The sequence below is a fragment of the Zonotrichia leucophrys genome, chromosome 1 (assembly GCF_028769735.1).
Source record: "Zonotrichia leucophrys gambelii isolate GWCS_2022_RI chromosome 1, RI_Zleu_2.0, whole genome shotgun sequence".
Taxonomy (NCBI): domain Eukaryota; kingdom Metazoa; phylum Chordata; class Aves; order Passeriformes; family Passerellidae; genus Zonotrichia; species Zonotrichia leucophrys.
Genome location: NC_088169.1, coordinates 69,845,478 through 69,869,893, shown reverse-complemented (window position 1 = coordinate 69,869,893; position 24,416 = coordinate 69,845,478). Strand labels below are relative to the sequence as shown.

The following is a 24,416-nucleotide window of genomic DNA, read 5'->3' as shown; positions in this document are numbered from 1 at the left end:
TCACTGTAGCTGGTTTGCTGTGTGGGAAATGTGCCTTCCTTCTGTGTGATTATTCCATGTTCTCCTTTGCTCAGAAAATCAGCTTGTGGGATGGATGTGTGCCAGATGTTTGTGCTGCCCAGTGCTGACTTGTGTGCCACAGCAGTCTTTGACACTGGCAGAACTCTATTTTTTTTTCAAAAGCAAACTTTATTATATTAATTTAGTAGTCAAACACATTATATAAAGACAGAAAATGCAAGACAAAAGAGGAGTTCTTCACATCTGAAGACACTTGAGGGTTCATACAAAAGTAATCTTTTGTAGTCCAGTTTTCTTAAATATTTATGCATAAAAGCATATTTATATATTTACACTGTGCAAACATGTCCTTTGAGATGCATCATCCTGTAACTATTCTTGCTCAGTTCTAGTAACAAAAGAGTACTGAAATTTTGTCTTGATCAAGGTCAAATATACTTTACTAACAAGAGGCAGTGCGATAGATACTTAAAACTGATGATCTCTTGTGCAGAGATACTTAGCTCAGAAGTAGTGGTACATATTTATTTTGCTTGAATATCAAAGATTGGTTTTATTTATAAATATGCAAAAGGTCATTTGCTTTGAAGTCTGTTAGTGGGTTACATTCACAGCTGAATTCTGAGACAGCAAGAGATCATATAACATGTAGCATTCAAGGTAATACATATTTTAGTGGACCACAAGAAGCTGACATTGGGCTGTAATTGAGTTGGCAGATAACAGTGCTGCTGTGTTAAATGTCCAACTCCCATTTCAGTACTGCATTCAAAGGTGAAAGGGAATGGGTGCATCCTAATGCTTCTTGAGCAAAGAACACTCATGACCTTTCTGAGATGCTATACAAAATGTGCTGTAAGTGAATGATACATTTTTATTCCTGTACGTACTGGTAACTTAACATGAAAATTTAGGTGTCTTCATAAAACAGCTGCCCTAACTTTACAGATTGCCTTGTAATTTTTAATTAATCTCTTCAAACTCTAGTGATCAATTAAAGTTTGTGCAGTCTAGTAGCCATTCTGTCTTTTCAGACATATTCCCATATATAAAATATGATCAGTGCAGTGTTAGAAGGTCCGTGAGGTTTTGTGGACAGAGCTTGGCTTGAACCTATCTGCCTTGTGGTTTGGTTCCAGTGTGTGCGTGTCAGCTTATGACAAAGTGCAAAACTTCAATATTTACTGGATTTCAACAGGATTGTCCAAACTGAATTGGTATGTATTCCCTGTTGTTACAGCCCTGGATCTGGTCGTAGTTCTCCTCTATCCTTGCCAATTGTATTTAGCAACACATTTTAAATTCTTGCCTTGCAAGGCTCCCTACTGTGTCTGCCATCTGGAGCAGTAAGATCCATATAATGCCCCATCCCCAATTAGCTTATTCAGCTTCCCCATAGCACTAGCCCTCCACAAGTTTCTCAAAGTAGTTTTCATTAAAAATATAGTTTGTGGTCTGTTTCCAGTTTCTATCTTCTTGAAGGCTCCTTTATTTTCTAGCACAATACATACCCCAGCCATGGGATGCGAATACATCAGTGCCTGGTGCAGATTGCTGGCTCTCTAGAGCTCCCAGCTGCCTCTCCCAGTCAGGACAGAAGTGAGTCTGAGCAGAGGCTGTAATAATGGCCTTCCAGGTTTTCCTGGATGCAGAAGCACTCAGCATTTTTAGCAAAAGCTATTGGTGTTGAGCATTTGGGAAAGTCAAGGTTTAAGCAATAATATTTTGCTCTATTTTGAATACATGTGCTGCAGTCTGTAGAAAAGCAGATCTCTGGGATTAAGCCAATGATAAATTCTCAAGTTTTATGATAATTGAAATAATTTGGATGAGAGTTTTTAAACTGACAGTGTTTCCCCAGAACCTGTGTGTTTACTTGGCCTAGAAGTACTTAAACGGGTGGCTGAGAATAATGGACAACAGAGTTGTAGTCGGGAGGAGGAGAGCGGCTGGCAATCATTTTCTCCAGCATCGCATAACCACAGGTGTGTCTTCGCTTGGAGTCACTGAGCTGGTCACAGCTGAAACTGCAGAAGCTTCTTGGCTTGGTTACTCCAGAAAGCACTGACTCCTTGCTCCTGCTGGCACCTTTAATGCTGTAATAGAGCAGGGTCATTGTGAGCTTTCTTACCATGAAAATATTTTGGTTTAGTAACTTGAGCAAAGCTAGGTCACAAGTTAATTCTTACACGGTGAGAGGGGCACTGATGCAGATGGACTTGCTCAGAGGGAGTGCAGAACAGAGGAGTGAAGGAGCCCTCCTGAGTTCCCTGTGAGTCCCTTTAAACAGAGGTGCTGGGAGTGCACATCACTGTTAAAAGTGTTCATGCACTCTATCAGTCTTGGTGCTTGGGGGGAGTACCGGACTGTTAAGCCTAAGCTCGAATTGTTCATTTGTGGCAGGTGCTGGGGAGTGAGACTATTGCAGGGTCACGTAGTGGGGAGTGTCTGGCAGCTCTGCTGTGGTGAGGCAGTGTATCCCCATTCCTAAATGTTCCTAAGGGAACAGGGGTTTTTGAGCAGGACTGAAGTGGTGGAAGGTCTCAAACCTTGAGGCCTTCCACCACTTCAGTGTGGAAAAGTAGAAAACTGCTAGTGTAGATGTTCCCGAAGCCTAATGCTGGGATAAATTTCTAATACAAATGGCTGATGTTTGTGAGGAAGGGGATGAGGTCTGGGTATCTGCTCTTTTTTGGCTTTTGGCAGCTGCCATGAACTGCTGGTTTGAATTAGAATTTTCCTGTCCCTTAAAAGGACCAGTTATCCTGTAGGCTGCTGTTTATAAGATGTCCTTTACTAAGAGGGGTTTAATGTCTTCTGGGCAAAGCCACTTTTAGAGGCACTGTTAGCCTTTTGGCACTTTCTCACCGATGTTCAGAGATTGCAGTGCTTCAAATAGCTCTTTCAGTAATGAAAATCAGGGCAAAGAGAATTTTTACACCATTGAACTTGAATACCAAAGATTTATCTGTAGACAAAGGACAAGCCAGAGCAGTTTTCCATCACTGTTTACATGTGAAATCCTAAAGTAAACATGTTGGACCACAGTGTCTAAAATTATATTTCCTCCCTGTATTTTTATAAGTTCATGGACAATCCACTCCTCTTCATTTATAAGGTCAGAAACGTTGGCAGCCCTAGTCTTGAATTCCAAATAAGACATTCAGAGAGCATCTGTTGAGGCTTGCAGAGCCCAGGGTTTTGCTTTTCATTTTATTTTGCATTGTTAGGTCTTTAAGTTAACTACAGAACTAGTGGCACAGGACTGTTACAAGTTCCTCTTAGAGGTCACAGTTTCTCAAATTCTTAACTCAGAAGCCTGTGTGGTTTTTTAAGGAGTGTGGTCTCTGTCTCTTTTTCTTACTGTAGGAAATTGGAAGGTCTCCCTAAGAAGACCACCCCATTACATTTATTAGTAGATGAATGTAGCTCCTGAGGAGGAGCCCTTGTGGTGAGGATTGCAGATGCATCCCATATTTTTATATTGCATCTGTTGGCAGATGGAGAACTACTTGCCTTGGGATAAATTCCATAACTATGACAAGGTTAGTCACAGATGCAATGGACTTCTTGTGATGGGTTTAAAGAGAAATGCCTCTGTGATTTACGTTGTAATTGTGAGCCTTCAGGGGCTGGCAAAAGTGGAGTGTGCATGACAAGTTGTGAGTCTTAAAAACTGTCATGCTTTGATCCTTTCACCATCATCAGGCTTTTGCATCCTGAGATTTTTCTTGTGAGCTAGACTTGGCTTCTGCTTTAATAAACCTTTTTACCAATAGAGCTGCATCTATTAATTTTATCTGGAGTGCACTGCTGTATCTGGGCATGCATTCCCACAAAAAACTTTGAGGGAGTTCAAGGGGTTTGGGCATCTGTGGTCAGGCTTCATTTTGAGTCTGAGTTTACAGTCAGTAAAGGCTTCTGTAGCTGTGGACTATCTTCTTGCCAATCTAGGAATGTAAATTGGAAACTGTTTAGTTGGTCTTTAATTGGGATTGTTTGTTGGAGGAAATGGCCGCTGGTTTTTTGCCATGTTCAGGACCAGAGTGAGGTTAGAGGCTGGCTGCAGCTCTTGAGATGCTTGTTCCAGCTCACAGGAGGTGGAATTCTTGCTGTTTTTCTGGCTTTGTAATTTACACTGACTCAAGGGTTTGCCTCAGCCCAAGGATTTTGGCTTACTTGTGTTGGGCTTTTTCACCACTACTGAAAAGCTAGAAGAGGGTTGCACTCAGGATCCTTTCTTCCTGCAAAGGAGCACAGCTCAGAATACTGTCCCCAAACCTTTCTACCAGGCTCTTTTACCTGAGGCCTTATATTAACAAAAACTCACTTCTCTTCCTGCTGCTCAGAATATCAGTTTTCATCTCAGTGGCATTAGCAAGTCCAATACACATTGCAGCCATTTCTGTTTCTTGCTCCTGGCCACCACCTGGGCCTAAGGAGCTCACCAGGTTTCACTTTCCTATAGTGAAACCAAGGATGAGCTGTGGCATTAGTGCCTTTCCCTAGGCAGGAGGAGTGGAAGCCCAAGAGGAGGCACCTCACCAGGGTCAGTGGGGTGCCCCTGCACTGTCAGGTTGGCTCCCTGCTCTGTTCTGCCCTTGGCCTGGCAAGCACTGCTGCACATGCTGGCTCTCTCCTGCAGTCAGTTTCCTCTGAAACAAACCCTGGGGGTGCTTCTGGAGACAGGCAGGGTGCTCTGGGTTTGGCTCCTACCACACTATGCTGTTCTTTGGCTCTGCCCAGTCTGACTCTTCCAAGGCTTTGTTACAGTGAAGGGATATAACCACCATAGGCAAGCTGCTGCCAAAGGAAGGTGAAACTCTTCCTCAGCCTGGTGCTGGCACCAGCTGCCCTGACAGTGAGCTGCTACTGCTCACTCAGAAACTGTTCTGACAATCTGGCAACCTGAATCAGCTCCCTGCAAGAAAAGCCAAGCTGAAATGTCAGGATGCCTGCGATGCAAGGGAAGAAGCAGGAATGTACATCTGCTTAGATCAGTTTCCATGTCTCAAACCCTTCCAGGCTCCACCTTGCTCAGTACAAATTTTAGGGGTATTTATTTACTGTTCCAATTAATTTTAAGTAAAGGATGCTTAGCTAAGATGCTACCACTTTTTTTAGGAACGTGTGGTTACTGAAGGGTCATGCCTGCATTCACATCCATGAGTGCTTTTTGACAGTGCTGCAGTACCACTTGTTTAGCTTGCAGGCCAGATGACCTTGTATGATCTCAGTCTACCACTCTGTTTTCCCAAGGATTTACGTTCTAGCAGCCACTGTTCAGTTCAAATTTTTTTTTTCTTATGCAAGCATTCTTTTTTCTTCTGTATTTGAAGATGCCCCTTAAAGCACTTACAGGGGGATGCTTGGGACACACTGTGCAAAGAAAAAGGCTTGTCATAAATTTCATTTAGGGAGGTTGCCATGTTGTCTGTGTGGCTGACAGCAGCCTTCAGAAAAACATGGAGAAAAAATGAGTTAAACCACATCTAGAGAACATTGCATCCTTTGGAACCCTGTAATATCCACATACACTCTATAGTGGCTTCTCCAAAGACAGCCTGCCACAACAGAGCTGAAATACCATAAAACTGCTCAGGAGCCTATTTTCTGAAAGGTCAAGGCAGGAGAAAGGATTTCCCAGCATTTGTTCGGAGTGGTTTGTGTTGCCCTGGCTTTGCCACGCATGAGCAGGTTTACCACTGCAGGCTGCTGCCAGCAGTGTGTTCATCCAGGCCGTGTTTTCCAGCCCCGTGAGCGCGCGCTCTCCCACACGTATTTCTGTCCCACACATATTTCTGTCCCACACGTATTTCAACCAACACCCTCTAGGTCACTGGAATTTGTCATGGAGCAAGGCCTCTCTGCCTTGACCGCACGTTTCAGGCAGCTCTGATTGTTCTTTGAGACAATGCTACACCTCCCAGGCTGCCCAACTGCAAGGCACTGACAAGTTTGGCGCTGGCAGGATGGCAGGCTGGCCTTGACCTCCTGCCAGTGTGAGATGAATGATGGGTTGGGTCTGGGCAGTCTCCGGGCTGGCTGAGAGCAGTGAGCTGAAAGCAGGACACTGCCAGCTTTGCAGCGGCTGGGAGCTGATACAGTGCCGGCGCTGAGAAAATAAACACTTCCCATTTACAGAGAGTTCATGTCAGTGCAACCCATTTCTTAGAGCAGCCCTAGTTCCCTGCTTGGGCAGCTGTCAGGAATTAGGTGGAGGAAGATGGCCAATATATTCAAGTGCTTAAAGGCAGGAAGAGAAGTGAGGCCCTCACATCCATCTATTGTAAAGTTGCCACTTTAGCATCCTGAGCCCATGGGTGTTAAATGGGCCGTGCTTAGCTGAGTCATGGAAAAGAAGGGCAAAAACAAGCACAGGGGGCCTTGTCCCAGATGGGGTGCCCTTGGGACTTGCAGAAACAACTGCAAATCCTTCACAGCCACACATTCCTCCTCCCCTATTATTAATGGCTTGTTTCTCACAGTTACCTGCCTCCTACCTCAGTTCAGTGCTCTCTGACACTGGCATTAAATTGAGCATTAGGTGGATCAATAAGTGCTAATAAATCATATTGCTGATGTGCATCGAAGGCATTGAGGCTTATTTGCTTCTTCAAGACATTGACTGCTGATTAATCCAAGCAGGACACCTCAGCAAGAGTGTTTGCAGGGACTGGGGCCACCTCCGCTACTTTCACAAGGCATTATTTAGCACAAGGACCTTGAATTCTCCTTTGCCATCTAATACCTGAGAAGAAGGGAATGTAAAATACAGACCCAAAGAGTGTCCGTTTCTGCTTGCTGCCTGTCCATGTGAAGCGTTTCAGTTCCTCTGGAGCCAGCACCATCCCACTGTCTGCTTGATAATCCTTGAAGAAAAAAGAGACATGCAGTCCTGTAAGGTGTTAACTCTATTTTACAAAGGACTCAGTTCCTCTTTGGTCTGATTTCCAGCATCCTTCTGGTCATTGATACTGAGACAGCTCTAGGAGACAGCAGTGTGTGTGCAGAGGTATTTAGCGGTGTCTTTCCAAACCACCCGTGCCTTGGGGTGCAGCAGGTAGGTAATGTTAGTGCAAATCCAGGGTGCTGGAAGAAAAGTGTCTGCATGCAGTCTGAGGCTCTGGCCAGCCACCTGTTCAACCCTGTGAGGACCACTGTGCCTTTCCCACCTCCTGCTGCTTAATGCCTTCTACTGAGTCACTAAAAGCTTGTCCCGGACTCTCGCCCATACCTGTCCCTATGAGGATTGGGTGTGTGTCCCATTGTTAGACATGGCTCCAGCTTGTCCATCTGCTAACAGGTCTTGTTCCTACCAACCTTGCACACCTACTGGAACTTACCACTTCATGTCAGGGAAGGAATGTTTGCAGCCCATGGCATGGCCAGCAAGGCTCTCCGACCCTAATTTGTAGGGAAGTGGGATAACCTCTTGTTGCAAGTACAGCTAATCCTGCACCTTGTATCAGTTAGAGCTGACCAAGCAGTAACCCCCCCACCCTGATTATCCCTGTATAAAGCTGTCACATAAATAACAAGAAATACCTGGCATATCATTTGGCCCAGGGGTCACTTACATTAAATACAAGCGTTTCCTTCATAGGAAGCTCTTCAAATGTCTTTATGCGCTGGGGGGGGTTTATTTTGAAAGTGTTTATGTATCTGTTCAACGAGAGAAGGAGGACAGTTTTTTGTGAGTATGAAGTGCACAAGCAGGAAGTGTTGGGTATTTCTCTGGGTTTTTTGGGCAGCTCCCAGCTATCTTCAAGGTAGGTCATGCAAAAGGGACTTGTTAACCAGACCCCACCCAAATCTCACTCCCCAATCCCGGGGTATGCACAGCCATGCCTCTCACAGTGTCTGAGCCCTGTGACGTGGGCAGGGGCACTCCAAAGAGCCACAGCAATGGGTGGCTCAGCAACTGGCCACCTGTGGGCTGTCTCTGAGTGTTTTCTCCCACCCAGGTCCAAAATGGGCTATGCAGCAAACTGCCACCCCAATGAACACACACAGTCTTATTCTTGCTTATCTCACCTGACATTTTCAGTGCTTCCACTGCTTGAGCTTGTAACAGGAAAATTTTCATTGCACAAGGCATCAGATGCAGGGGGAGACCCATTTTCTGTTGTAAATATTGTGCTGAGGGGTATGTAGTCTTTACCTTCCTAGATGTAAACAAGAAATAAAAGCCTTATTCCTGGGTCCATGTGGCCAGTTTTCCTTGCCTCAGTGACAGCATGCGGTTGCGACATTAATACCTGCTGGACATTTGCTTGCAGCAGGTCACCCAGCTTTTTCACCAGCTCAGAGAACCGTGGCCTGTCGTTGGGATTGCTCTGCCAGCAGTCCAGCATGATCTGGTAACTGTGAGGACAACAGCAAAGTGAGCACAGGGTGGGGTTACAACTCTGTTTAATCCAAGGCAGCACAGCAGTCTGACATCTTGTCATCAATAGACAGACATAGGGAGGTAACTCCTCAACCTGCTTGGTTTTACAAAGATTCTCTCTAACACCATCGAGGCATCTTTGAGGCATCTAAAAGTAAACCACTAAACTTCCCACAAAACCAGAAAACCTTCGTGCAACACCCCAGAAGACGACATCAAAAGGATAATTCAGCCAACCAGTCATACTTCCTTTTTTTCATTCCTAATTAAGCATTAAACCTTTGTATTAAACATCTATTAACTGGCAATGTTTAGGTTAAAGTATCCTAAAGGCATCCTAAGATGACTTATATGGATGTGTCACTTCCTTGTATTGGTAGAGCCAAGCTTTCCTTCCTGCAATAAAATATGTGGAAGAGACAAAAAAAAAAAGCTCTTATCTACTGTCACTAGGATAATAAAATTAGTCAATGGGCAATACTCCCAGATAGGCATGGCTGGCTTGCATCCTTTTCTTCTGCTAGAACTATTTTTTGGTAAGTGTTGCTATTTAGAGCCATGACATAGCACTCGGGAAGGCACCAGGACACCCACACGTACTCGATTTTGCCTCCAGAGGTAAAACATCCTGGACACGTTCATGGTCCTCAATGATTTGTGTCACAGGGTGAATGTTCAGTGTGCTGCATGGGCCTCCCAGGCAAGGTGCTCTGTCCTGGCCCACCTTGGTCTCCAGAAAGGTGTTGGCCATGCAGCAGCAGCTTGAGGCTGCACCTGAGGGCAGGGGAGAAGGGAGTGACGGCTGACATGGCAGTGAGGACTCAGACAACCCAGGCGGGGTGGCTACGGGTCCCCGTCACCTTCCTCTGCCATCAGACACCGTGTACAGGAAAGGGTGGACCCTCCTTACCCGAGTGACTGCAAGGAAGCCTCCACTGTCACTTCCTAAGTCAAGACGATGTTAATAATGTCACATTCCTCCAGCACTTATCTCTGGTCATGTCGGTAAATATTAAACCTAGCAGGGAATGACCTTCCTCCTTCTCCTCCCCCTTCTCCTCCTCCTCCTTGCTCAGCTTCCCTGAGAGCACAGCCCAGTGGTGCACTGGGCTCAGGTCCTTGTTGCCCCCTCCCCTCTGGGAGAGCCAGGGGCCAGGATGGGGATGTACAAGACGATACCAATGGAGGATTGGGTTGTTTTTCCTTAGGCTGGCACAGGGTATTTTTAGAAGCTGGAACATCATCTGCAGCAGCCCAGGAGGGCAGTGGTACCTAAGGCAAGCAAAGGCATCTTACATCTCCTCGGTCGCTTGCTCTGGGGCTCGCATTCTTGTGCCTTCCTTCAGCCTGCTGCAGAAATCCTCGTCTATTTGGACTCCGGGGTAAGGAGAGGCACCTGGAAGTGACATTGGGAGAATAGATACATGCCTTGAGTACCTGTGGCCTCACTGTGGCCCTGTGCATCTCCCTCAAACTCTCCCTGGGGGTGTGCATCCTCAGGTTGCAGAGCTGGGGGCAGGGAGTGTCCCCCCTGCAGGGTCTGGCCCTGCTGGCTGCCTCAGGCAGGGAATTACAGCTGGTTGTGCTCCAAGCCCCAGTCTTTGGAGGAGGGGGCAAGATCAAGACCACAGCTATTGGTGGTGCTTTCCTAGCCTGAATAGAAGAAATGCACATGAATTTAATTTGAACACTATCCCTTGTAAAGCCAAGTCTGATCTTTCTATCGCTTTGGACTACTCCAAAGTCTAGTGAGGACAATATTAACAAACCCCAAATGCCCCAAATCACCTTGAAAAAATTGAAATAATTGTTTTAAATTAGGTCACAGTGCATTTGCATTGTTTTTCTGTTTTCTGTGTTTCTCAGATGCAGCCTGATTGTATTGTTGGTATTTTTTTTTTCTGTAGACAAAAAAAAATCAGGAAAAGGGAAAACGAAAGGAAAAAAAAAAGGGACCTTTCATAGAGTCAGAGTCACCAGGTTCAAGGAGCTGAGGCTTTAAGAAAAAAATAGCAGGTATTATGAGGCTGACCATAAAATCACTAGAGTTGTTGGCAGGCTGACCAACAACATGTATTTAAACTAATAAATGATTGATTGTCCTGAGAATTGTATAGTATTGTTTCCTCTGCTGTTCGCCTCTTTTGTCAGCCTCTGTGTTGAACTCAATTAAGATTCTTCTATTCTGACAGTCATTGTTGTTCCCACTCAGTGTACATCTTGTATCCTGCCTTTTCCACATGAGGAAAGGGAAAAAAAAGGCTTCACCGGGTTTTAATTTCAGATTGCATGCTCTAGTTCATCGTGCTGCATCAGTGCAGATGCTTTTCGCCTGCTGTGTCCAGTAGCCTGGGTGAGGGGGGGTGCTGGATCCCTCCTGGGCTGGGGGACCTCCTGGACTTGGGCTGGAAATGGGAGTGACAGGATCTGAGACATTCAAACTGTGGGTTCGGCTCCCTTGCTCCCACAAGAGGGATAAGAATCATTTGAGGGAGCACTCAGCTTATGGCACTCGGAGTCTTGAATGCTGTCTGTGGCACAGGGGGTGGTGCCTTGGTCTTGGGCAGCTGGTGACCCAGAATCACAGCTCTGTGTCATCCTACAGGGTTCTACAGTCAATTAAAATGCTTTAAAAATTGCCTGATTTTCCTGCTAGTGCCATCAGTCAGACAAAGCTCTGTGACTGCTCTGGCTGTGCTGCCCTGCATCCTCTGCCAAGGCTTTCTACAAGGAAAAGTGGGAAGCTTAGTGCCAGCTTTTGCCCATGGCAGAAGTAGCTGGTAAAGTTCTCAGAGAGCTGTGCTATCCTCTGAGGCTTTCGCTTGGCAAATGAACTTTCAGCGCTCTTAAAAGCACCAAGATTTCTAGTTCACAGGGGCACGATAATCCCTCTGCTTATGATTTAGGTCTTTTTGGAACACCTGCCAAAATATCATTGAAGGTAAAGGATGTTTTCCCCAGGCTGGAGTCCCCACTCCCATCAAACTGCTGGGGTGCAGAGTTAACATACCCAAGGAAAAGATCTCCCACAGCAAGACCCCGAAGGACCACACGTCGCTTTTTGTATTGTAGATTTTATCAAATATGGATTCAGGAGCCATCCACTTGAGAGGAAGTCGAGCCTGGAGTAAAAGGGACAAATCTGACTATTATGTTTAAAGCCTGAAAGATTTTAATCATAGATGAATCAACTATATATTGTTATGTAAATAATTACCATTCAGGCAGGAACCTGTGGGATTTCCTTACAGGCAGTCAAGATAAACCCACACTCATTCATACGCTTAACAAATTGTTGGAGTAAAAGGCTGTTTTTAAAAAACATGTGGCACAAAACACCAGACATTGGAAACCTGTGACCAGGCCTTTTCTTTACAGGGATGTGGGAGTGTGTAGGAGAAGAGGTCCCTTGCCAGCATCATAGAGACAGGGCAGAAAGCCCTGCATCCAAGCACCAACCATTCTGTAACGATGCTGGAGATATCTGGGGGGAAATTTTCCGAGCCAGAATTGCAGGAGCACATCAGCACAGCTTGTTATGGTCTCCTGAGCAGTACCAAAGCTGTGTGAACATTTCCCAGCTACTTTGCAATGCTGTAAACCCTGGAAGTTATTTACAGATGTGGGAATGGCTGGCAGATGGGTGAGACCTCCAGAAAGAGACTCTCTGCATGACTGCAATGCCCACACCAAATTCCCACAGCATGGGTGGGTGCCAGCACAGTTTGCTGGCCCAGCCCTTCACAGCAGGGCTGGCAGGGCAGTCACTGCCCGCTCTCTGCAGTGAGGGCGAAAAAACAACAAGTAGGTGCTGGAGGAACAAGTCCTGCTCAGCTGCTCGGGGCACCAGGAGCACTGGGGGGTACACACCTGCTTTTGGGGGCACTGTTTTCCTTGCAGGAAGTTTGTGGAGTAAGGGGGTTATATGGTGAGCCAGCCAAGAAATGTCTAAAAAACCAAAGTATTAACAGGGCAAAGCTGTGAAGAAGTTAGCATGTCTAAGCCTTATGCCTGAGGACTGAAATGCTTCCCAGACCCACAACACATCTGGACAGCTCATCTTCACACAAAACCCAACAGCTTTTGAGCTCTTAAATTCAGGGAATGTGAACATCTACAGAGCGTTTTGGTGGACAGTTTGAAATGACATATTATAAACATTTGGGTAAATAAACAGCATCTTGACTTACATCTCCTTTTCTCACATAATCAGGATTCTTATAAATATCTCTTGCAAGGCCAAAATCACAGATCTTCACAACATTGTTCTCAGATAAAAGGATGTTTCTGGCTGCCAGGTCACGATGAATGCACTACAATAAAACAGTTTCACAATCAAACTGCATTTCCTTATTCCTGCCCACAAATTTCCTGTCTCTCATATCCTTTTAAAATTATTATTATTATTATTACTATTACTATTACTATTACTATTACTATTACTATTATTATTATTAATAATAATAATAATAATAATAATAATAATAATAATAATAATAATAATAATAATAATAATAATAATATTTTAGGGAAGTTGCCTGTAGTTTACATGAAGTTACTCTAAACAGCAGTAATTTTTTTTTATTATTAAGTCCAGAAAGTGACAAATTTGTAAGCCCTTTGACATTTGCAGGGAAAGAGCTGAATCATTTGGAGCTCCCTAATATATATTGAAATTAAGGAAAAACCTGCCACACCCAAAAGATCTTCCCCAAATGAATGAGCTTGACCCACTGCCTTCAGACATGATCCTGTGTTTATGGACTATGGATACTTGAATAAACACAGTTATATTTATAATGCCAAGAGGAAAACAGCTCTTCCTTTGGGACCTCTCCCAAGGAAGGTGTCACTACAATGTAGACATGATTTCACCTCTGAATCCTGTCCTTCTGCAGTGAAAAACCCTCAGTGCAAAACTCACCTTTCTGGAGGAGAGGAACTCCATGCCTCTGGCCACCTGAAAGCTGTAAGAGATCAGGTCCTCCATAGTGAGGGGCAACTTGTACAGGTCATCAGCATCTGCAGAGGTGGCAAGCAGGGTTTGTTACAAAGACAGCTCACAGGCTCTCTTTTCCCCCTTTCTTACAGAACCCATTATTCCCATAAATTCAGTCTTTTTGGAGGGGTATTTGAAGGTCAACCTACTGTCATTGGAAACAAAAATAGTGCTTGCTGTACACCCCATGCTTTGGACACTGCTGTGTTTTCCCCAAAGATAAGGAGCAGTCAGAACAAACAATCACACATTTTCCTGTCAGATTTTGTAACCCTGGAAATAATCTTTTTTTAAATCTTTTACCCTCTGGACATGACCCTCTGAGCATCTCCCACGGATGTTTATTAGGGTGATAAATGAGGAAAAAAATTTCAGGGATTCTCAGTATGTTGTAAAAATATCGCAGTCCGTGTAGGGACAGGAAGGAATTAATACCTACCCTCCTCGTCCTCCTCCACATCAGTCAGACTTTTATCCTCCTGGAACCCAGAGCTGGCCAAGCTCTCCCTGCTGGTGACACTGGCCAGCCTTTGTTTTTTGCTTTCCACTGGCTCAATATCCTTTTTCTCTTTCATTGGCTCTCCCTGCAGAGAGGAGTCCTTCAAATAAAAGGAGGAGAAGAGGTGCAACATCAGAGCAGTGGGAACCAGGGCAGATTGCTGATGCCTTTCTGCCAGGCTGGTGGTCTGTGTCATGGGTGGTCACATCTCTCATGGGTGGGGCTGCCCAGTGCCACTGTGATGGGCAGGGGCTGGTGGCAGAGCTGTGCTCCACCAAGGCTATCATCCCCAGAGGGCAGAAATTTGGTGTCTTGGGAGCACCAGCCCATAGCTTTAGGGTAACAAGGGCAGTGGGCCATCTGCCACAGTGAGGATTTGCAGGGTGTGTGGATGGACCTGAATGCTGGCCTGTGCCTCATCTCAGCCGGGCCCATTTCTCTCCAGCAAACAGAGAAGGAGCACAGAGTGGATTGGGAAGGTTGTGCCCACAATGGAGGTATCCCAGACCTCTCAAACATCAGCTTTTGGTCCCAGCCTGCTTAAGACATGTGTCTCTATGTCCCTGCACAGGGTTTGGTGTGGTCTTGTAAGCCCTTTCCATGAGGAGCAAAGGCACTTGGTGTTTGAAACAGAGCTGCTGTTGGAAGTGACTGCCTCTCTTCAATGCCTTAATCCAATGCTTTCTTCCTATGGCCAATCTTGAGATGGTTTAATGGGACACATGTTTGGAAGAAGCTCTCTCCCTGCTACCTGTAGAGCAGCCTGGCTGCCTGCCTTACTCTTGCCCCCTCTTACTTTTCCTCTTACCCTGCAACCCTCTCTGCTCCCTGTGCTGCTGGTGCAGAGCCAAACTTCCACCTCCTTCCTGCCCAGGCAACCTTCCCAAGGGTGCTGGAGCACCGGGTGTGGGAAGGAGGGTATGGGAATGACTCCACTCAGCACGGACCCTGCCCACCATGCTCCCTGCTGGGCATCCCACTCCAAGAGCCACATGCAGGAGCAGCCAGTTGCTGTGTCCTGTGTGGAATGCAGCACGGACAGCCTTGGGAACAGACTCAGCAAAGGCCTTTCAGAGAGGGGTGTCCTCTCCAGTGGGCTCTCCCACAGAGCCCTCCCAAAAAATATCCCTGAGATGCCAATGAGCTTTTGGTGCAGCTGAACAGAGGTTTGGAGACCTGCTGTTCTGTATCCAGGCTCCTACGTCTCTTGTTAGAGCCCTGGATCATTTGGAGGATTTTTTCTGGAACTATTTGAATTTTCTGGGACATTTGGATTTAGGTTTGTAATAAGAAACATATAATGAATTTGATTCAGAAGGCTGTGGGATGTGAGGACAAGACTCTAACCTCTTTTCCTCTTGATAGCTCTTCTCCTCACACAATAATAAGATTACTTGTAAATCCCTGAATATTAGGGTGTCTTGGGACATGAGATTTCATTGGTATTATCTTGTTTGTGCTCCCAGCAGTACGGAAATAAGTGGGCAAAACCACTTCCTTTGGCTTTGCTGACCTCAAGCTCACCAGGAACGGGTTCATCAGAAGCAGGGCAGGAGCGTGTGGGGACACTTTGGATAGGATCCACTTCCCCTTGCTGTCAATGGCTCCAGCCAAATTAATCACAGCAATCTCCTTGCACAGTCAGGGAGGGAGAGGTGAGTCCTTTCTTGGCACAACACATCCCACACCAAATATTAGTACAGGTCAGGTGAACCCGAAAGTAATTTCTCTGCTTTGGTAGAAGAGAGTCTGAGGGGACCAGCTCTGAGAGCTGACACCCTCATCACCAGCACTGACGTCAGGTAGGATGAACCCTACTAGGACCATCTGCCTCCTCACCTTGCTAGGGCAGAAAAGATTCCTTTTGCTCTTCAGGTAGTTTGATAAATTCCCATATTTGCAGTATTCAACAATCACCATCAGAGGCCCTGGCCAATTAAATTAAAAGAAGAAAACACCAAACATTTTGAGCAGCATAAAGCAATAAAAGGTATAAAGCATCAGTTCTGAGAAAGAATCTTTCATGTCCTCACTACAACTTCAGTCCAGAATAACTGGCAACACATCCTAAGAGCTAGAAGGCTGCTTGAAGAACACTGGACATAATCAAAATAATACTGCTTCTGGAAATTAGGGCAGGGCCTAATTTTGGAAAGCTGGGTCTTGAGTCTGGGTCCTGAGGGACGCTGTGTTTCCTCTTCGGGCAGTTCAGACTGGAGTCCCACAGCCCAAACACACTTGATGAACTAAAATAGGTGACATATCTAGAACAAACAAACTCCCATACTGGTCTTTTGATTTTCTTGGTGTGGTATCATGGAGGATTTTACGACAGCTGCATTGTGATTCATAGTTCAGGGCCAGCAGCTGACACCCCTTGTTCCCAGCCTCTCCAGATCATGTTTAACTTGAGCTTGAGCAGTGGAGTCAGTGAGATAAAGGACAGCAAGTGGCATACTCCTAAATTCACACTTCACATATTAATCCTAAAAGAAAGTTTAAAGAGAGGAAATGTTTAAACACTTCATTAAGTGACTGAAAATCTCTTTCTTTTCCTCTTTTTTTCACCAACTGCAGGATAAGCTCAAATATAAAAGTTAATAACTTGACCTCTGGATGAAAAACAACATGGGTCACTGGCTGTTATTGGGAGATAATCCAAACCCATTTTCAGAGCAGTGCAGATTTTTTACCTCCATTTTTTGTGCAAGCTCCCAACAAATTCACGATGTTGAGATGATGACCAATGTGGATTAGGATTTTCAGCTCTGTCATCAGTGCTTTGTACTCACTTGCTGTGGCCCCTTCTGTAAATACAAAATAAAAAGTCAATGTGAAAAGACAAAGTACTGGTCCTGCTGAGCTTTACCACTTCTCGTTGCTTTCCATTGAAATAATCTCTGTTACTGGATGTACTTCTTGTATTAATGTTCTCTCTCTATGCCTCCCTGCTCAGCATCCTCTTGGTTGCAATTAAACCCATAAAAAAAGTCAAGCACTCAACTTCCTCCCAGTAGGCACCATCCTATTTAGAACAGGGAGAATTTTTTTTTCATGAATAGTTCTGATGTTTCAACCAAAAAAATTGAAAGAACAAATGAAAAGGGATTTCAATATGATAATTAATTCTATCTAGAATTGGCTCCATCTGATCTGACTTCAGCTATCTAAGGGTTATATGCTAGCCTGAACTAATCAGTGTTTTAAGGGGCCAGTGTCAAGAGCAAAGTATTTCAGAAGCTGCTGTAGCCATCAAGTTTAGCCATCTGTATAAGGGAAAGATGAACTACCCCTGGGTGATGCCTGCCTGGTTCTGTTCATTATGTAGGAAGCCTGGAGATAGACCAGGGAAGTAAATATTAACTGGTTAAAGTGAAGTGACTGCATCTCACCCTTACCAGTCATGATCAATAATAATAGGAATGATGTAAGAAGCCCCTCAAATAGATCCAAAACATTCTATTTCGTGTTGAGTGAAAATTCTCATTCCCGCTGAGCAATTTTTTTTTCCTGCAGAATTTGATTTTGTTAAGAAAATAAGAAAATTCAAAATTGCTTTGTGTAGGCCCAAAAAGAATTTTTCAGCTTAGTGACACCAAGAGCAAGAAGAACAGTCCTGTGGAAAAAAACCCCTTGAGCTGGGTCTTAAACGGCTTGGTTTCAACATCTGAATGGAAACAGTTTTTCTTGGTGTCCCAGACAAAACTTGTCTTCTACTTGGTGATCTGCTATTTGCTTGTATGGGTGGTGACACCTCTCCTCCACCACATGGGAATTCTGTGAGGATGAGGCCTAATGAATGACTGCAGAGTTCCTGGATAATCTAGTGAGGGCACAAGGAATGAGGCAGATCTCCCCATGCTTTGGGTGAGATACTAAAGATACCTAGAGAGGATCTGGTCCCCACTGGCTCTCCATTGTCAGCAGAGCTGAACAGGACTCAGCTCCCCGTATGCAGGAGGAATCTCCATTCCATCCTAAGGAATCTGCCTTAGGATGTTGTCTCTCACTACTGCCAATGAAGGGCATTTGAGTGACTAACTCAGATACAGGCATCTGCCCTGCACATGTACGTGTGCATCCCACCAGGAAGACTTCTTGTAGCTGCCCTCTGCTCCCAACCATTCCAGGAGCACCCAGGGCTCCTTGGTAGTGCTGGCTGGCACAAGAAGCCTGCTGATGGGCATAAAGAAACCCTGAACCCAGCAGTCCACTCCAAGGGCTGGAGTTTACATGTAGACATCTCCTGATAAATGACAAGTAGGCATGTGTGAAGCTGGGAGCCACTGGCTAAGATGGATTCATTCAAACTATTCCTAAACAGAGTCAAGGGAGAGCATTGGGGCTCCAAGCCGTACTGGCAGATAGGGGATGTGTCCTGGCAGAGAAACAACACCAGAAATTATTCAGGGATTAAGACAGATAAGTAGTGCAGAAAAGCCAACCAAGTACATGGGAGGGATGCCACCGGAATTTCAATCACAGCTGCTGCAGGCTAAGACTGAACATCATCCTGCTTGCTAACATCCCAAGAGCCCTCTTCCAATTAGCGAGGGGGTTTTGTCCTTTCTGCTCCAATGAGGAAGGTGGCAGTGAATAGCTGGGGGATGATTTTGATGAGCACTGGTGTATGAACAGTGCTGGCAAATCCATTGCACAACCTGGGTGTCAGCATCCTGAGCACTGTGTGATGAGCCTGCAGCCAGTTCAGAGGGGGCACAGCTGCACAGCACCACCGAGATTTAAACTGCTCAATAAAACTAGCTAGTAAAACTATTAAGCTAAAACTGTGTTTAGCTTAATAAAAGGGCCTTCATGAAGAAAAATCATTATAAAATCTAACTGAGAAGGTTAAATGAGATGTTAAGTAAGGCATATGTGAATGAGACATAAGACATCTGGTTTTAAGAGTAAGATGATCATTCCTTGGAATGAACGACCAAGGAAAATATGAAAGCTTCTATCCAAGTGTCTTTACATCAGGGTAGATACCTTATACTTCAGCTAAATTTCATTTACAGCATTTGGTATAGAGTCAGTTGAGCATAATGGTATGACTTTTTACTGAGAATGCAGTTCTTATTTCATACTTCTGCCATTTCATTTGTGGTGGTCCTGCAACTTGATTTGTACACATTTTGGAGGCTTAAAAAAGTTACTGGGGAAAGCTTTTTCTTTTGGCAGAACTGAATAAAAAAAATGCACTACTGTATAAGGCGTCATTTTTTCCAATGCAGCTTTGCAGCAAGATACCTTTCAACATTTTCACAGCAACTATTCTGCACGTTGGTGATTTCCTAATTCCAAAGGCAGACGCTTGTACCACCTTTCCGAAAGCTCCATGTCCAAGAGACTTTCCTGTAAAGAAAATAAAGTGGAGAGATACATCTTGGTAAAAAAAAAGGAATCCTGTCAGCAAATGGCTTCATAGATAATGAACTGAAAAATGTACTTTTCAATGAGTCCCATAGGTACATTTCCAACATATAGCTGGTTTAGGTTTTGTGGTTTATTGGGTATTTTTAAAAAGTAAGCAGTCAAACTAGAAGACAGAGTCATCAGAGGGAGCAAGTGATAGGAGTGAAAATGTCACGAAATGAAAGCAACCATTCGTTGGAGGTACACTGGCTTCAAATTTGATTTTTTCAGCCTAGTTCTGCCAGAGAAGGATTTTGCTCCTCTTTTTCCTGAGCGCACTGCATGGTGCAGCAGCCTGTGGTGCTGCCAGTTATGTCCTCAATAACACAGACCCTCTTCCCCTCTGACAACGTGTTCACATGGACAGCTCTGGCTGCCTCTGCCCTGCTACAGAGGCTGTCAAGGCTTGCTCAGGGGAGATCTTGTCAACCCATCAGCTCTAGCAAGAAGTTTTATTTCCAAGTAACTGTTTTCAGATTACTTTTGTGCTTCACCTTCAGCAGAACCCAGGTACTAAAGTGGCTAACAAGAGTATGGCACCAGGTTCTGCAGTGTAGAGAAGAGCAGAAAATAACAGTCAGCTTTTCACATAAAAGCAAAGGATAACATGTACCAGATATTTGTTTCTCAGATATGCACATGTGGCATGACCATCTCCACAGGACAATTTCCTGTTCCTATGATGAACACCTGTTTGACTAGCTCTCAGGTGGACATCTATCTTGTTGGTATCTGAGTGAGAGATTAATCCCACTCAGATACTTGCAAGCAGAGAAAAAGAGCTGCTGTCTGTACTAGTTTAAATCAATACTACCTTTTAAGTGTGTATATTGTATCTAAACTGTAATTCTCAGTATGTCTGTCAGTAGAAGCAAATAACATATGTTATAAAAGCAATGGAAACATGAAGTGGATTACGCTAAGCAAAAAAAAAAAAAACCCAGAAAATTATTTCCACCCTAGATGTGCAAAAATGTTGTCTTTTTTTACAGCAAATAAAAGCCACAAAGAACTTGATCTACATGACTGAAAAGCATCAACAGACTGACTTTGGTTTGTGAAGGGCTTAGTATTTGATGGAGAAATACAGATGAATCAGTGTGCATCTAAAATCCTACTGTTGCCTTTTTCAGTAACTGGATATAGATTGTGTAAGAGAAGCATCATTAAGACTCAGGTCTCAGATTTTCTTACTGAATTGATGTTTTTAGTCCTAAACATTTTGACTGTCCGTGGTTTCTGCACAAAGAACTTGCAGTTTGAGGTCCTATAAAACCCGCCATACCTTTGTTTAGTCCATAGCTTCAATCTGTTTCCCACATTGTGATAACCTACTTAGTCACCACTTGGAAAACACAGCGGCTCATAAAGCTGCACAAAGCTGCTAACCTTTCAGAGAGAAGAATGAGCACTGGAAACAGCACTTCCTTCTCTAAACAGTGGTGTGATTCAATGGGAGACTGTAACAACACTCAGTCTTTGCTGCTCTGCTGCTGCTTGTACTGTGCTGAATAGTAGCACAGGACAGGGCTGCTTTAACTTTACATCATGCAGCTCAAAACTCAAGACTTTAGTATGCAATTGTGGCTATGGCTGTTCTTGCAAATGTCCCTTCTGGTGACATACAAAGTAACTACAGAATTATTAATCAGAGGAATATTAAGCTGCCCAACCATCTGAGCAGTTAGTTTGTCATAGCCTTTGAGCAGCTACACTGGATGTGTTTGGGATAGTGCTCAGATGTGTAATGCTGCAGCATTTAGATCCAGACCAGTGAACCAAAGTGTTCTGCTTAAGTTTTCCACACTTGACTTGGATTTACTGGGCCGCTCAGAATGCATTAAAGTGAACATACGCCTCAGTCAAGGAGTTTTGGATCAGGAGAATTTTCTTTCAGTCCCATTTTAGCAGAGCCCTTCACGCATGTCGGTTGTTGCGCCTGGAGCCTTAGCAAAAAGCACTTGCAGGCACTGCACCCCATGCCTGTGGGAGGGCACAGGCTCAAAGATGTGCTTCATTTCTCAGGTTCTTTGCCTCTGCTTGAGTCATCTGGGTTTTCCCCACGGGTGGCTTCACGTTTTCCATTATGTTACACAGGACAGCTGTGCACGTGCAGGAGAGTTGGAAGCGCTGTGCTCAGTGCCAGCGCTGTGGGCTTGCAGAGCACAGGAGGGAGCAGGGCTGGGGAAGCCCACTGCCCACAGAGCCTGTGACACCGCTCTGGAGCCAGCAGCCATGCTGCCCCGGGCCCTGCATCCCAGTATCAGCACTGTGCCACCGCTCCAGGCCGGCAAGGTCAAGCCCAAGCGGGAGGGGAGAAACGTGTGATGGCTCAGCTAACGCAGCGTGTTATCGCCGACCGCACTGACAGTGATTTATGGCACCAGCCTTTTCTGCCTAAGGAAAACATGGCATTTACTCTCAGTGAGGCTAACCTATGCTGAATGATAATTACCCTGACTTCAGTGATGCCCATTTGAAATTCCCTGTAATGGCTGTTCCTCTTACAGATGAAGGGAGAGTCCTGTTATATAAGCATTGCATTGCAGCCGTGGGCTGTGTGTATGCATGTTGGAGGAACACACAGCAAAAGAGATGTGGGCTGAAAGGAGAGACTTCTTTGCAAAAGTTGTAACAAATATGTGTCCTGGAAGATAAGTAGGTGGAAAGAGAAAAACAGTCGCATCCGATGCTGGAAGGGATTGAATTTCCAAGTAAAAATATTTTTTAAAAACCATAGAAGCACATTTTGTGTTTGTGAGACACTAATCCTCAGAGACTGCCAAGGTTACTCAAAGACGGAGCCAACTGCCATGTAAGCAGGACTTGCACTGAGCTAATCTAGCATACTGCACATACACAACTTCTTCAAATCTGGTTCTCATTCATTGTCAGCATTCTTTATTTGTTTACACCAGTTCTTCCACTTTTAACTCATTCTCTGGTCATCGTTCATCACCTCTGGACTCCAAACGCTAACCCTGAAAGGCATGGGTTTTTCCTTGGTGTTTACATTCCATTTCTGTTTGTTTCTTTCCCAGTGGTCACATTGTCTGCACATCAGGCTCTTGGTCCATCGCTGTAAGAAAATTGTCTGAAGATTGAAGTCACTCCAGCACAAGGTTCCAGCATTCCCAGAATTATGTATGACAATTATAAATCGAGAGAAATGTATTTCAGCTGTGCTTATCCACATCTGGCCACCTTGTGTCTTCTGGCAGGCAAATTTAGTGTGATCCTAATTTTGCACATGTTAACCAAGCTCTGTTCCTGATACCCAGGAGACAGGAGGAATCTGTTACAGCTCCTAACTAAAATGCAAGGATTTTCTAGACCTTGCTGTAGGACAAATGCAATGCATGCCTGAAAGAACAAACAGCACTATAGCAACGAGGCTGAGCTTATCACTGACATTTTAATGTTGACCTTCTTGCTAAAATCTGTGTGGTTTCTGGAGGGATTCATCAACTTCCAAATAAAGTCCCTTCCCCCTTCCCTTCTCATCAGCCCCACATGAGGCTTAATGAGGAATGGTCCCAAACCCATGCCTTTGCTGGGACATCTATTGTGGACCTGGCTGTAGGTTTAAAATGTTCAAAAGTATTTATTTATTTATGTGTGGACTTACATGTCACATTCTTGCTCTTTATGGTGCAATAACAGAGTATTATAAAACTGCAGCACGGAGTGACAACAAGGAGATTGTGCTGGAAAAAGAAGGAGAGGGTGAAAAGGGAAGGGGTGCAGGATGGATTATGAGGACCCATTTCTGCACAGGTCATTTTCCAAGTTTCCAAGTTGAAGAAAGGGAAGAAAAACATAGAATCATAGAATATCCTGAGTTGGAAGGGACCCACAAGGATCATCCTTGTGGATGATCCTGGCCCTGGACAGCACAATTCCAAGCAGCACACCATGTGCATGTGAGTGTTGTCTAGATGTTTCTTGAGCTCTGTCAGGCTGGTGTTGTGAGCACTTCCCTGGAGAGCTGTTCCAGTGCCCAATCATCCTCTGGGTGAAAAACCTTTTTCTAATATCCAACATAAACCTCCCTGACACAACTTCAGGCCATTCCCTCGAGTCCCGTCGCTGGCACCAGAGAGAAGAGTTCAGTGTCTGCCCCTCTCTTCTCCTCACAAGGAAGCTGTAGCTGCAGTGAGGTCTCCTCTCTACTCCTCTTCTCCAGGCTGAACAGACCAAACTACTTCAGCTGCTCCTCATACAGCTCCCCCTCCAGACCCTTCATCATTTTTATAGCGAATCACCAAAACTACAGTAAATGCCAAAGGTCAGGCTCCCGAGTCTAGAGAGAGAAACATCGAAGTTGGCAGTCTGATTTGGAAATTTTTGGCTGTTCGTTTTGTGTCATGTTTTAAGTAAATCAGTTTCCAAAATATAGAATGCAGCATTCTTGTCTATATTCTCCTTCTGTGGCAGGGTGGCCAACGTAATAGAAGAGGGAAAGGCCATGGGTATTGTCTGCCTGGACCTTAGTAAAGCCTTTGTCACTGTCTTCCACAGCTTTTTTCCTGGAGATAGATTATCCATGGTTGGACTTCATCCTGAGGGTCTTCTCCAACCAAAAGGATCTTGTGTTTCTATTTTCTCTCTCCTACATGAAGTCCAAATATACATGTGAAAAGTCAAGTAGACATGGTCAGTCAGTCCTAAAGGCTGAAATTCATTCACAGATCAGTGCTCTCAGTGTGGAATAGATCACACCAAACCTGGCAGTACATGGTGCTGAATGCCTAGAACACATCCAGCTCCTCTTTACCCATAGTTGCCGATACATCTTATTCAATCAATCCAAACTGTAAATGAACTATTCCAATATTACCTAGTTTGAGCCTTTCTCTTGCGATTTCCCACTTGCTGGCATCATAAGGTAGACGTTCACATTGCTCATCTAAGGGGACTTCATCAGGATCCATGATGATTGACAGGTAATGGTTGGTCTTCATTTCAGAGGAACGAGGCTGGAAAACAAAGACATTGCAGAATGAAAAAGAGGATTAAAGTACCTATCAGCATCTTCTTGTTTGGATCAAGGGCTCCAAGTTCATTCTGTTCACAAGGCTGTGTGT

General features: G+C 44.7%; 1 protein-coding gene across 1 annotated transcript in view; it reads right to left on the bottom strand.

Annotated features, from left to right (window-relative positions):
* Positions 1-168: 168 nt before the first annotated feature.
* FLT1 (fms related receptor tyrosine kinase 1) overlaps positions 169-24,416 on the bottom strand; it is a 108,976-nt gene continuing 84,728 nt past the window's right edge. The window contains exons 17-30 of the mRNA XM_064716787.1: positions 24,170-24,308; positions 19,165-19,269; positions 16,605-16,718; positions 15,751-15,839; positions 13,852-14,011; positions 13,338-13,435; positions 12,604-12,726; positions 11,424-11,535; positions 9,710-9,809; positions 8,283-8,388; positions 8,059-8,189; positions 7,602-7,686; positions 6,802-6,893; positions 169-2,117 (exon numbers count right to left, since the gene is read on the bottom strand). Of these exons, the coding sequence (XP_064572857.1) occupies positions 1,913-2,117; positions 6,802-6,893; positions 7,602-7,686; positions 8,059-8,189; positions 8,283-8,388; positions 9,710-9,809; positions 11,424-11,535; positions 12,604-12,726; positions 13,338-13,435; positions 13,852-14,011; positions 15,751-15,839; positions 16,605-16,718; positions 19,165-19,269; positions 24,170-24,308 (1,659 nt within the window). The 3' untranslated portion in view covers positions 169-1,912. The remainder of the gene's footprint in view (positions 2,118-6,801; positions 6,894-7,601; positions 7,687-8,058; positions 8,190-8,282; positions 8,389-9,709; positions 9,810-11,423; positions 11,536-12,603; positions 12,727-13,337; positions 13,436-13,851; positions 14,012-15,750; positions 15,840-16,604; positions 16,719-19,164; positions 19,270-24,169; positions 24,309-24,416) is intronic.